Below are 14,769 nucleotides of genomic sequence, written 5' to 3' on the forward strand. Positions count from 1 at the left end.
AAGCAACAGTAGCAGCAGGAACTGCTACTGCAACTGGAATATGAGGAGGACGAGGACGAGGAAGAGGCCAGGTTCTGACAAACAAATGCCAATGCTCAACGGTGCGTATGAACCCAAATGGCAAACAGGAGCCACCATAAGAGTGACCTTATCGAAGGACCCCTGGCCTAACAGCCGATCCGAAATGGGCATTACATAAATTACCTAAGCATATTATTTGCCACAATTGAAATTCGTATTAATAAACAGAGCATTTGGAGAGGCAGTTGGACAATATCTAGCTAAGCGACTATACGAAACATTTTGACTTTCTTCAAATATATCGGAACAATGCAAATATGCACTCTACACAAAAGTTATAGGATTGACATGAAATCAGTTAATGATTCCTGTTGAAAAACCTTTTCATTAATGAATAAATTCTCTACGGAAACCAACAAGTTCTTTAAAGAAATTGATAAGCCCTGGCTTATGAAAGAATATAAATATAATATTAAAGAATAAATAATAAAATACAATAGCGGTGAAAAGAGTCTTACTTGTGACTGTCTTAAAAGAGCCGGTAACAGAACTTAGTAAAATTGTATTGATCTCAGAGGCCTATGCAAAAATTGCCAAAAATTCTGTAGCTGTCAAAAGTTAGACGAAGGCAAATAATTCAGTTGCATAAGTTCAGTGAGCAGAGCAACCTGAAAATATTCGTGTACTTAAAAATGAGTTTCCAGCAGGAAAATCGAAGCGAAATGAAGAGTTACCATCAAGCCTTTAACGCGTTCTTAAGTAACGAAGGGGAAAGAAGGAGGAATGAAGACCTCTTGGAGGCGCAACCGCAGAGTTCTCCAAACAATGACCCCCAGGTGAGTCCAATAATGTTGGATAAGTGGGCATTAGTAACCTCTTTTCCAATTTATAAATATCCAGATGGGGGGCACTGCTGCGCAACAGGCCTCTGTGGCTCCTTCGCCACCCAGAGCTGCTCCGAATCAGGAACAGACGAACATTGAGGCTCCTTTTATAACCAGACCTGATCTGAACCGGGCACATCTGGTCTTCCGAGCTCCTTCCGCAACCAGAGCTGTTCCGAACCGGGCGCAGGTGGGCTTTCAGGCTCCTTCTTCATCCAGGATTGATCTGAATCGGGAGCAGATGGACTTTGATGGCCCTTCTACATCCAGAGTTGCTCTGAATCGGATACCGCTGGAATTTGAGGTTCCTTCCAATTCCGGAGCTGCTCAGAATCGGACACCGCTGGAGTTTGAGGAGACTTCCAGAGCCAGAGCTGCTCTGAATCGGACACACCTGGAATTTGAGGTTCCTTCCACATATAGAGCTGGTCTAAGCCAGCAACAGCAGGACTTTCAGGGTCCTTCCACATCCAGAGCTGCCCTGAATCGGGCACACCTGGAATCTGAGAATCCTTCAACATCCGGAGCTGATCTGAATCGGGCACAGCTGGACTTCAAACCTCCTTTCACTTCAAGAGCAGTTCCGAATCGGGCACAGCTTGAGTTTGAGGTTCCTTCCTCATTCAAATGGGATCTGATTCGGATAAAACTAGAATATGCTCCTTTCTCATCCGGAGCTGATCAGAATCGTGCACAGCTGGAGTTTGAGCCTCCTTTCATAACCAGAGCGGCTCTGAATGGTGCACAACTGGAATTTGAGGCGCCTTCCACAACGAGAGCTGATCTAAATAGGTCACAGCAGGGCTTTCAGGCTCCTAACACACCCAGAGCAGCTGTGAACCGGCCACAGATAGAATTTGTGGCGCCTTCTACGTCCAGAGCTGATCTGAATCGGGTAAAACAGGAATTCGAGGCTCCTTCTTCCTCCAGAGCTGATATGAATCGGGAACGGATGGACTTTGCTGGCCCTACCACATCCAGAGCTGGAATAAATTGGACAGCGGTGGAATTTGAGGATCGTTCAACATCCAGAGCTGATATGTATCGGGAACAGATGGAGTTTGATGGCTCTTCCACATCCAGGGCTAACCTTAATCGAACACCGCTGGAATTTCAGGCTCGTTCCACATCCAGAGCTGATATGAACCGGGAATATAGAGACTTTGATGGCCCTTCCACATCCAGAGCTGCTCTGGATCGGACACCGCTGGAATTTGAAGTTCGTTCCACATCCCGAGTTGATCTGAATCGGGAAGAGATGGAGTTTGATGGCTCTTCCACATTCAGAGCTGCTCTAAATCGGACACCGCTAAATATTGAGGCTCGTTCCACATCCAGAGCTGATTTGAACCGGAAACAGATGGAGTTTGATGGCCCTTCCACATCCAGGGCTGCTCTAAATCGGACACCGCTGGAATGTGAGGCTCGTTGCACATCCAGAGCTGATATGTATCGGGAACAGATGGAGTTTGATGGCCCATCCACCACTAGAGCTGATCTGAATCGGGAACATATGGAGTTTGATGGCCCTTCCACATCCAGAGCTGCTCTAAATCGGACACCGCTGGAATGTGACGCTCGTTCCACATCCAGAGCTGATATGTATCGGGATCAAATGGAGTTTGATGGCTCTTCCACATCCAGAGCTGATATTAATCAGGAACAGATAGACTTTGATGGCCCTTCCACATCAAGAGCTTTTAGTCGAACACCGCTGGAATTTAAGGCTCGTTCCACATCCAGAGCTGATCTGAATCGGGAACCGATGGAGTTTGATGGCCCTTCCACATCCAGAGCTGCTCTAAATCGGACACCGCTGGAATGTGACGCTCGTTCCACATCCAAAACTGATATGTATCGGGAACAAATGGAGTTTGATGGCTCTTCCACATCCAGAGCTGATATTAATCAGGAACAGATAGACTTTGATGGCCCTTCCACATCAAGAGCTTTTAGTCGAACACCGCTGGAATTTGAGGCTCGTTCCACATCCAGAGCTGATCTGAATCGGGAACCGATGGAGTTTGATGGCCCTTCCACATCCAGAGCTGCTCTAAATCGGACACCGCTGGAATGTGACGCTCGTTCCACATCCAGAGCTGATATGTATCGGGAACAAATGGAGTTTGATGGCTCTTCCACATCCAGAGCTGATATTAATCAGGAACAGATAGACTTTGATGGCCCTTCCACATCAAGAGCTTTTAGTCGAACACCGCTGGAATTTGAGGCTCGTTCCACATCCAGAGCTGATCTGAATCGGGAACCGATGGAGTTTGATGGCCCTTCCACATCCAGGGCTGCTCTGAATCGGACACCGCTGGAATGTGAGGCTCGTTCCACATCCAGAGCTGATATGTATCGGGAACAGGTGGAGTTTGATGGCCCATCCACCACTAGAGCTGATCTGAATCGGGAACATATGGAGTTTGATGGCCCTTCCACATCCAGAGCTGCTCTAAATCGGACACCGCTGGAATGTGACCCTCGTTCCACATCCAAAACTGATATGTATCGGGAACAAATGGAGTTTGATGGCTCTTCCACATCCAGAGCTGATATTAATCAGGAACAGATAGACTTTGATGGCCCTTCCACATCAAGAGCTTTTAGTCGAACACCGCTGGAATTTGAGGCTCGTTCCACATCCAGAGCTGATCTGAATCGGGAACCGATGGAGTTTGATGGCCCTTCCACATCCAGAGCTGCTCTAAATCGGACACCGCTGGAATGTGACGCTCGTTCCACATCCAAAACTGATATGTATCGGGAACAAATGGAGTTTGATGGCTCTTCCACATCCAGAGCTGATATTAATCAGGAACAGATAGACTTTGATGGCCCTTCCACATCAAGAGCTTTTAGTCGAACACCGCTGGAATTTGAGGCTCGTTCCACATCCAGAGCTGATCTGAATCGGGAACCGATGGAGTTTGATGGCCCTTCCACATCCAGAGCTGCTCTAAATCGGACACCGCTGGAATGTGACACTCGTTCCACATCCAAAACTGATATGTATCGGGAACAAATGGAGTTTGATGGCTCTTCCACATCCAGAGCTGATATTAATCAGGAACAGATAGACTTTGATGGCCCTTCCACATCAAGAGCTTTTAGTCGAACACCGCTGGAATTTGAGGCTCGTTCCACATCCAGAGCTGCTCTGGATCGGACACCGCTGGAATTTGAAGTTCGTTCCACATCCCGAGTTGATCTGAATCGGGAAGAGATGGAGTTTGATGGCCCTTCCACATTCAGAGCTGCTCTAAATTGGACACCGCTAAATTTTGAGGCTCGTTCCACATCCAGAGCTGATTTGAACCGGAAACAGATGGAGTTTGATGGCCCTTCCACATCCAGAGCTGCTCTAAATCGGACACCGCTGGAATGTGAGGCTCGTTCCACATCCAGAGCTGATATGTATCGGGAACAGGTGGAGTTTGATGGCCCATCCACCACTAGAGCTGATCTGAATCGGGAACATATGGAGTTTGATGGCCCTTCCACATCCAGAGCTGCTCTAAATCGGACACCGCTGGAATGTGACGCTCGTTCCACATCCAAAACTGATATGTATCGGGAACAAATGGAGTTTGATGGCTCTTCCACATCCAGAGCTGATATTAATCAGGAACAGATAGACTTTGATGGCCCTTCCACATCAAGAGCTTTTAGTCGAACACCGCTGGAATTTGAGGCTCGTTCCACATCCAGAGCTGATCTGAATCGGGAACCGATGGAGTTTGATGGCCCTTCCACATCCAGAGCTGCTCTAAATCGGACACCGCTGGAATGTGACGCTCGTTCCACATCCAGAGCTGATATGTATCGGGAACAAATGGAGTTTGATGGCTCTTCCACATCCAGAGCTGATATTAATCAGGAACAGATAGACTTTGATGGCCCTTCCACATCAAGAGCTTTTAGTCGAACACCGCTGGAATTTGAGGCTCGTTCCACATCCAGAGCTGATCTGAATCGGGAACCGATGGAGTTTGATGGCCCTTCCACATCCAGAGCTGCTCTAAATCGGACACCGCTGGAATGTGACACTCGTTCCACATCCAAAACTGATATGTATCGGGAACAAATGGAGTTTGATGGCTCTTCCACATCCAGAGCTGATATTAATCAGGAACAGATAGACTTTGATGGCCCTTCCACATCAAGAGCTTTTAGTCGAACACCGCTGGAATTTGAGGCTCGTTCCACATCCAGAGCTGCTCTGGATCGGACACCGCTGGAATTTGAAGTTCGTTCCACATCCCGAGTTGATCTGAATCGGGAAGAGATGGAGTTTGATGGCCCTTCCACATTCAGAGCTGCTCTAAATTGGACACCGCTAAATTTTGAGGCTCGTTCCACATCCAGAGCTGATTTGAACCGGAAACAGATGGAGTTTGATGGCCCTTCCACATCCAGAGCTGCTCTAAATCGGACACCGCTGGAATGTGAGGCTCGTTCCACATCCAGAGCTGATATGTATCGGGAACAGGTGGAGTTTGATGGCCCATCCACCACTAGAGCTGATCTGAATCGGGAACATATGGAGTTTGATGGCCCTTCCACATCCAGAGCTGCTCTAAATCGGACACCGCTGGAATGTGACGCTCGTTCCACATCCAAAACTGATATGTATCGGGAACAAATGGAGTTTGATGGCTCTTCCACATCCAGAGCTGATATTAATCAGGAACAGATAGACTTTGATGGCCCTTCCACATCAAGAGCTTTTAGTCGAACACCGCTGGAATTTGAGGCTCGTTCCACATCCAGAGCTGATCTGAATCGGGAACCGATGGAGTTTGATGGCCCTTCCACATCCAGAGCTGCTCTAAATCGGACACCGCTGGAATGTGACGCTCGTTCCACATCCAGAGCTGATATGTATCGGGAACAAATGGAGTTTGATGGCTCTTCCACATCCAGAGCTGATATTAATCAGGAACAGATAGACTTTGATGGCCCTTCCACATCAAGAGCTTTTAGTCGAACACCGCTGGAATTTGAGGCTCGTTCCACATCCAGAGCTGATCTGAATCGGGAACCGATGGAGTTTGATGGCCCTTCCACATCCAGGGCTGCTCTGAATCGGACACCGCTGGAATGTGAGGCTCGTTCCACATCCAGAGCTGATATGTATCGGGAACAGGTGGAGTTTGATGGCCCATCCACCACTAGAGCTGATCTGAATCGGGAACATATGGAGTTTGATGGCCCTTCCACATCCAGAGCTGCTCTAAATCGGACACCGCTGGAATGTGACCCTCGTTCCACATCCAAAACTGATATGTATCGGGAACAAATGGAGTTTGATGGCTCTTCCACATCCAGAGCTGATATTAATCAGGAACAGATAGACTTTGATGGCCCTTCCACATCAAGAGCTTTTAGTCGAACACCGCTGGAATTTGAGGCTCGTTCCACATCCAGAGCTGATCTGAATCGGGAACCGATGGAGTTTGATGGCCCTTCCACATCCAGAGCTGCTCTAAATCGGACACCGCTGGAATGTGACGCTCGTTCCACATCCAGAGCTGATATGTATCGGGAACAAATGGAGTTTGATGGCTCTTCCACATCCAGAGCTGATATTAATCAGGAACAGATAGACTTTGATGGCCCTTCCACATCAAGAGCTTTTAGTCGAACACCGCTGGAATTTGAGGCTCGTTCCACATCCAGAGCTGATCTGAATCGGGAACCGATGGAGTTTGATGGCCCTTCCACATCCAGAGCTAGTCTGAATCAAGCACCGCTGGAATTTGAGGCTCGTTCAACATCCAGGGCTGATGTGAATCAGGAACAGATGGACTTTTATGGCCCTTCCACATCCAGAGCTAATCTTAATCGAACACCGCTGGAATTTCAGTCTAGTTCCACATCAAGAGCTGATATGAATGGGGAACAGAGAGACTTTGATGGCCCTTCCACATTCAGAGCTGCTCTAAACCGGACACCGATGGAATTTGAGGCTCGTTCCACATCCAGAGTTGATCTGAATCGGGAACAGGTGAATTTTGATGACCCTTCCACATCCAGAGCTGATATAAATCGGGAACAGAGAGACTTTGATGGCCCTTCCACATCAAGAGCTGCTCTGAGTCGATTACCGCTGGAATTTGAGGCTCGTTCAACATCCAGGGCTGATCTGAATCGGGAACAGATGAACTTTGATGGCCCTTCCACATCCAGAGCTGGAATAAATCGGGAGCAGATGGTCTTTGAGGCTCCTTCCGCATCCAAAACTGATCCGAATCGGCAACAACTGGAGTTTGAGGCCCTTTCCACATCCAAAGATATTCTAAATCAGGCAAGTTAATAGATCTATTTATGCATTTATGAAAAGCTAAACTTTCTACCTTTTATGTTAATTATTAATTTAATTAAAAAATGTTAAGATTAAAAATGTCCTTCCTTATAAATCGATGGCAAATTATTTGAATAGTATGAAAACAAGGGATGTTTGTATCTATTATATCTATTTTATTATATCTATATCTATATGCAATATCTATTTATTTTTATATTATATTTAAACAACTTAGACTTTAAAAATAAGTATGAAAAGTTCTGATCTTACTTTTAGGAAAGACTAATAATGGGACCGTCGGTTGGAGATATGGACTCGGTGCTGATTGAGTTCATTACGGAGCATGCCAACTACATCAATGTCTTCGCCGAAGCCCGCACCTGCTTTCAGGTGAGTTGTTAAACACTTACTTTTTACATATTTTCACGTCGTTCTTAGGAAGAGACGATTGTGGATTTTGATTTCGATTGGAGCACAATTGGATTTAATGACCAGCCAAAGGTCGTGGCCCAGCCCCAGCTGCTCCAGCCCCAAGTGGAAAATTTGATTCAGCCAGCAAATGTGATACAGCCGGAAATTGTGACCCAGCCGGTAAGTGAGGTCCAGGCGGAAGATGTGATCCAACCTGAGGAAATAGTTGAGCAACAGCAATCGGAGCCAATAGTGGAAAATCCGCCTACGGAGAAAACAGTGGAAGAATTCGCATCGGAAGCAGTGCCTCCTGTTTTGCTAGATAACGACTTAATGGATATAGACGTACGGACTCCTTTTTCGCAATGCGACCCTTTTGAATGCTAATCCTACTCCACAGATGCCGGAACTGGAAGCCATGCCAGTTGTGGCCGATGAACAACTAATATTGGAATTGGAAGCCATGTTGGACGAACCAGTATCGACTCAAGCAGAAGAAATGCAAAGGGTGGTATCTATAGGGCCAGGAAAACCATTGAAAAATGCTAAGAAACCAAGAAAGAAACCGGCCAAACCGAAACCGAAAAAAAAAGAATTGGAGACCAACAAGGCAGTCGAAATGTCAACTAATCAAGCCAATCAGATTGATATACCGACTTATCCAGTTGGTTTAACTAGTCCAACTGTTCTAGCAACCAATCAAAGTGAAATGCCAACTAATACTCTTGCAAGTGATACAATTTACAATTCAACTAACCCTATTCATACAGGTCTAGAGAACTATACCCAGACTTTTAGTGCACCTGGCAAACCAATTATATCAGTCGGGAAACAAATAAGACCAAAAAATACGAGGACCAAAAAAGAACCCATTAGGAGAACATTGAAGGCGCCCGCAAAGCCCAGTATCGCCAAATTATTGAGGGACGCTGCCAAGAAGGCAAATGCGGAACCCAAAATGCCGAGAAAGTCTAAGGCAACTAAGGTACCTGTAAATCCAAGTACCTTCAATGCAGATGTCTCTCAGTCAAGCGTTTACCAGAATCTAGAAACTGAGAGTAGGCAAAGCGAGGAACCAAATAAAAAGGTAACTGCCAGGAAAACTAATGCCAAGGTCCCTATTAAATGTAATGTGGAGGAAGTTGTGGAGCCCACGAAGCCAACAGAGGAAATAAAACCTGTTGAAACGGCTTTAAAAACACCACCAATACCACCACGTGTGCAATCGATTGGAAAAGTGATAAAGCCTAGGGCTCCTAGGCGAAAAAAGGCCACTAAAACCGATACCATTGGGGACACCTTGGCAGAAGAACCTCCCGAAGCAGGAACTAAAACGGAACTTCCTAAGTGCAAAGCCAAGGCAAAACCTAGGGCCCCTAAAGTACCTAAAATACCTAAAACTCCTAAGACAACCGCGAAAAACCAACCAAAAAAGAACCAACCGATGCAGCCTGTTCCATTGAAAGCACCCATTGAAGCGCCTACTGAGGTAATTCCACAAGTGGCCCCAATTGCACCTGTACCACCAACACGTCATATGAAACCCATGCCGCCAATCGCACCCACTGGCCCACGATTCCCCGTTGCCCAAAAACCCGGGCACTACATTCCGAGTCGCAGGACAGCGAAGTCGCGGGGCAAGAATCTCAGCGCACTGCCTTGCTCAAGTGCTGCCAGTGTGAGGAACACTCCAAGGGTGCCGACCAGGGGTAAGAACATAAATAACATCATGGCGATGGAGAGAGCTATGAACACTACGCGTCAGCTAGAACAACCAGAACAACCTGAACAACAAGAAAAACCAAAACAACCAGAACAAGCAGACCAACCAGAAAAACCACGTCAAGGGCCAGTACGTTTCATTGCGGTAAGTGTGAAATATTGCCCGAAATATTGAAATTTTGTAGTGATTACTTTTTTATTCACTAAAATCAAATAAGTCTACGGGTTTCACATAAATATAAAATTGCTAAGCTAAAAGATACTTTATTAAAAGAAAATGGTTAGGCTATAAAGTTAAAAACTTGATGTCCCGTAACATTCCCTTTTTTAATAATAATTGTAAACTACTTAGAATAGAAAATTGTTAAACTGAAACAATAATAACCTATAGATTTTGGATGGCTCGATCACGCGCTTGCGAGAGCGCCCCATGTCAAGATCCGTATCCCCAAACGATATGAACCATCGACTACCTTCCTTGCCCTCAAGCTTGTCTTCCAGTCCATCCTTGTCGCCTTTTGTATCATCCAGCCCGAACTGTGGATTTTTGGGATTAGGGTCTTGTTCCAGATCAACATCTTCCTCGTCTTTTACTTCGGCAGACAAATTACTGTTGGGTATAGAATCTCCGCCTCGCAACGATTCGCCATCGCAGTTAAATGCCTCTGACGGACAGCCATCTCATCTGGAGTCGTTACCATCGACATCGGCATCGGCATCGCCCTTCAAGACTTTTCCGGATTTCGAAGAGCATCTGAGAGCTCTGGGTTCGGCGCACATTCCCGTAGTTTCGCCGATTCCCTGGAGACCATTTGATGATGTGGAGTACACCTTGCCATTCCCGGGCTTGTCCAAGTCATCGAGTTCCTCGTCCTCGTCATCCTCATCCTCATCCTCCTCGTCATCGACATCGACTTCATCGTCCTCATCATCATCGTCCTCATCATCGTCCTCATCATCATCATCATCTTCATCATCGTCATCGTCCTTTTCGTCATCGTCCTCATCGTCGTCATCAGATTCGTCGTCGGAGAGCGATGATTCCGACAGCGATGGTGATGAAGATCACGAGATGAATCGCAAAACTAATTCCCAGTCATATGAACAAGATGCCGTAAGTAAATAATCCCGCCAAATTTAGGGCATTCAAAAACCTTACTTTTCTTTGGTCGTACGAGATCATTTTCTCAATAGTAAATAATAACAATTTTGTATATTTAATTACCAACAATTGTTTTTTAACAAATTAAGCTTAACAAACAATGATGAGCTTAATAACTTAAGTTTGCAGATCACTGGCTGCGGTAGCCTTCCACATAGACTTACCTTGAATAAATTACCTTAGGTCCATGCTATACAACACGCAACGGAAACGGATTTGCAAAGCGGCTTCACTGCTCAATGCGATTTACCAAACATTCCATCGAATCTGACGGCCGAGGGGCAATTACTTGTTCAGAAGCCATTTCAAGAGCCCACGGCAATCAAACCAATTGTGGAGAAAATAAACAATGAAAGAGGCTTAAAGCGCTGCAGTCCTGAATATTCGGAACCAGTTGAGGTACTCTGTTATCCGAAAATTTCTAAGCCAGAAGTGGCACCAGAAAATCATATTGCGGATAAAACAACATATGTTCTAACATATGGATCGAATATATCACCAAGTAATCCTAAAATTGAGGAAACAAATGTTCTGAGCAGACTTATAGCTAAACAACCTGATGCCCAATTGCTCAATGAGAAGCCTTTCGATATACGTGAATCTAATGTTTCTGTACCAGTATATTCCAACTTAATTATAGAAACAGATGTGATACGTCCAATATCGCCGAGTCCTTGGAGCCCAATTGATGATTTGGATATACTTAATTCAATTAAGCCAGATGTAAAATACCGTGAATCTAAAGTTTCTATATCGGTATTTATGAACCTTATCAAAGAAACAGAAATGATACGCGCAATATCGCCGATTCCTTGGAGCCCAATTGATGATTTGGAGGAATCCCAGTCAATCAAGCCAGATGTGAAATCCTGTGAATCTGAAGTTTCTCTACCGGTAAATTCGAACCTAATTGAAGAAACAGATATGATGCCCGTAATGTCACCGATTTCTTGGAGCCCCATTGATGATCTTGAAACTTCTGAACCAGATGCGGAACCAATTGACGATATGGAGTATCTTGAAACTTCTGAACCAGATGCAGAACCAATTGATGATATGGAGTATCCTGAAACTTCGGAACCAGAAGCGGAACCAATTGATGATTTGGAATATATGCGAGCACCAGTCTTATCGGAGTCATCGAGTTCCGCATCCTCGCCGTCCTTGTCAAAGAGCGATCCTGTAAACTCAGAACTAGTTTTAAAGCCCTTTTCTCCTACAATTTCTAAACCACATTTGAATCCCCTAAATCCTGAAATTTCCGAACCTGATTTGGATCCCTGTAGTCCTAAAACCTTGGAACTAGATATGAAACCCTGTTATCCTAAGACTTCCGAATCAGATGCGGAACCTGGCAGTCCTAAACTTTTTGAACCAGAATTGACCCCTTGTAATCCTATAACTCTTGAACCAGAAGCACTTAATAGCAGAGTTTCTGAACCAAATGTAAATCCAAGTATTTCAAAAGTTTTCGAGGCAGCAGATTTTAAAATCTCTACGCCTTGTAATTCCATGATTGGCACACCAGAAGGTAATGCAAGTAATAGTAACATTCCCGAATCGAATGCTTCAAACTTTCTGACAGCTAAGCAATGTGATACACAAATTAATGGGAACTGCTTTGCGGATCCCAAGTCAATGAATACTTCTCAAAAATCAATATTTTCGCCACCGGAGGATTCAAAATTGGGTATGAAACCAGATTTAATACCGAGTAATCCAAAAACTTGTGAACCAGATTTAAAACCCTGCGATCCTAAACCTACTGAACCACATGCGAAACTATTTAGCCCTCAACTTTTTGAACCAAATGTGAAGTCTTGTAATCTTAAAACTGATGAACCAAATGATAAGCCACCTATGACCAACATTTCTGAACCCGATATGAAACTCTTAAGCTCAAGTAATTCAAATGTTTCTGAAGTAGCAGATATGAATCCCTATAGTTCAAACACCTCTAATCCAGATGAGAAACCCTGTAATTCCGAAACATCCAAACCAGAAGTAAATTCCTGTAATCCGGAAATTTCTAAGCCAGATGTGAAACCGCGGAAACCCAAAACTTCTAAATCAGAAGCGAAATCGCGCAAACCTAAGAGTTCGAAGTCGGGAAAGCGAAAGGGCTCGACACTAGTAGATGAAGCAGCCAAGCCGAAAACCCCGAAACCGATTAATGAAACGAAGAACGTAGATCCGAAGTTTCAGGCTTTGCTTCAGTATAAGATTCCCAAGCTGGGTGCTAAGATACCAGATGTAAGAAGCTTAATCAATGGTTTTGCTAATGTTCTCATAAGATAACATAACTCTTCTCTTAAATTTTTAGCCAAGGTCGGAGACAATGGAACCTTCCCAAGCAGGCACTCCGATTAAAGAAATCGAGGGACTTCAAGTGAATAATTCGGAGACAATCAAGTCTGCTGAAGCGGAGACTCCAACGAAAATTATTGAACAAGAAGTGAACCAAGCCGTTAAGTCTGATGGGAGGCAAATTAATCATATTTCAGAATCAAATATTCAAGGTAATCCGATAAGAACTAGTCTGCCTTTTGAAACCGACCATCGGCTGAAAAGTTTTCAGAACTTTCAGTACCAGACAATGAAGAACTCGTATACTAACCAGGCTTTTCAAGCCTATCAAGCCTACCATCCGATGAAAAGTTTTCAACCCTACCAGGCGGCCTATCCCATAAGGGGTGCTCATGGTTTTCATTCGGTCTATCCAATGCACCGCATTCCATCCTTTGGCATGATGCATTCGATGAGATGTATTCATCCCACTCGCATGGTCTATCCGATGCGGAATATCAACCCTTTTCCGATGAGAAGTAATTTGCCACCGATTCCTTTGCTCCGCTTTCAGCCTTTTCCAACAGCCCATTACCCAATGAAAGTTATCCAGACTCGCCCAACTTATTACCCAACGGCAAGTGTTGGGTATTCACAAAGGGTTCGTCCATTGAATAATATGGAACGGACTAAGCCATCAACTCCGGGGAACAATTTACAGGTAAGCAAACATATTTAAGTTAAACTCAAATAAATACCAATTTAATTGAAAGGTTTTATAAATACATAATAAGAGCTTTAATAATTAAGTTTGCTTGCATATTTATTTCTTTGCCATCTTTTAGCTTATAAAAACAACATTGCTTTGATATATTTGATTGTTTTCAGACTATCGATCTTATTATTGGCAGAGCCTTTGAGGGCCGCAAGTACAGGGCCCTCAAGGAACTCAGGGAGCGAACCAATTTGCCGAAGAAGTGTTTGCGCAGGGCTCTCAAGCGAATCGGCAAGATCAAACGCTCCAAGTGGCGCATCAGCAAGTTTTATCTGCAGACCTACGAAAGGGAGTTGAGTGGTCTGCCTGCACCCAAGGAATTCAAGCCGGTAGGCGGAACACTTACAATTTTTACCACAATTTGAATTTTGATTTCCACTTTAGCTGGTCCTGAGTAATGCATATCGCAAGGTGATCAAAAACTTTGACGGCTGCAAGTTTCAACGCATTGAGGCTTTGGTCGAGAAAACTGGTCTTCGCAAAGCCAAAATAAAACGAGTCATGAAGATGATCGGGCGCAAGCGATCCACCAAGTGGCGTCTGGTCAACTACAAGAAACCCCTCATACACTTACACCGGGGACACAAGAAATCCAAATAGGCTTCATAGCTATCTACCTGGTCTTAATATCTAGCCTGTGTTCAATATTACTCCACTAGCATTATATTAGGTTTTTACACTAGCATTTAAATAAAACATTCCAAAACCACTTGGATTAAAGTTTGTTTTGTTTGTGAGATCCTTGGGTGCTGCAGCAGCTACTATGCTTGATGGCTGCCAAAGCGTTGCCTACTTTTGGGATGCTGGGCTGTGCGCTTGCGCAGCAACCTACTGGAATTTCTGTTCGCCTGGTGCACTTCTAAGCCCACAACTTTTCTTACAGACATCCGATTTCCAAGTGGCATACTTCAAAACGATCGTGGTTTGATTCCCCAAAAATCTGTGTTTTTAGTTTCTTTTGTTTTTTTTTTTGTCGATTTTCACCATTTTTAATGATGTAACCCCTTTCCAAATTTTCAAAAAATGGCAAAACACAGATTTTTAGGGAATCAAACCACGATCGTTTTGAAGTATGCCACTTTGAATTCGGAAGTCTGTAAGAAAAGTTGTGGGCTTAGAAGTGCACGTTTTGTGTCACTTTTCTGCGGAGCCATTTTTTGAAAATTTGGAAAGGGGTTACATCATTAAAAATGGT

The 14,769-nt window shown here is 44.6% G+C and overlaps 1 protein-coding gene across 4 annotated transcripts; it reads left to right on the forward strand.

Moving 5' to 3' along the window:
• The first annotated feature begins 545 nt into the window (after positions 1-545).
• LOC108041561 (mucin-17) lies at positions 546-14,228 on the forward strand. 4 transcript variants are annotated; one of them, XM_044461186.1, is made up of 10 exons: positions 546-857; positions 922-7,218; positions 7,495-7,608; positions 7,657-7,974; positions 8,030-9,496; positions 9,743-10,465; positions 10,697-12,766; positions 12,837-13,520; positions 13,688-13,903; positions 13,959-14,228. In XM_044461186.1, exons 1-10 carry the CDS (start codon positions 714-716, stop codon positions 14,172-14,174), a joined length of 12,249 nt encoding a protein of 4,082 aa, XP_044317121.1. In that variant the 5' UTR covers positions 546-713; the 3' UTR covers positions 14,175-14,228. The 4 variants fall into 4 exon arrangements, with proteins under 4 accessions (XP_044317121.1, XP_044317122.1, XP_044317123.1 ...); XM_044461188.1 differs by lacking the exon at positions 13,959-14,228 and having other exon boundaries at positions 547-857; positions 12,837-13,032; positions 13,374-13,520; positions 13,688-13,799; XM_044461189.1 differs by lacking the exon at positions 13,959-14,228 and having other exon boundaries at positions 547-857; positions 12,837-13,032; positions 13,374-13,520; positions 13,711-13,741.
• Positions 14,229-14,769: the final 541 nt, after the last annotated feature.

The sequence above is a fragment of the Drosophila rhopaloa genome, unplaced genomic scaffold, assembly GCF_018152115.1.
Source record: "Drosophila rhopaloa isolate 14029-0021.01 unplaced genomic scaffold, ASM1815211v1 contig_3, whole genome shotgun sequence".
Lineage (NCBI taxonomy): Eukaryota > Metazoa > Arthropoda > Insecta > Diptera > Drosophilidae > Drosophila > Drosophila rhopaloa.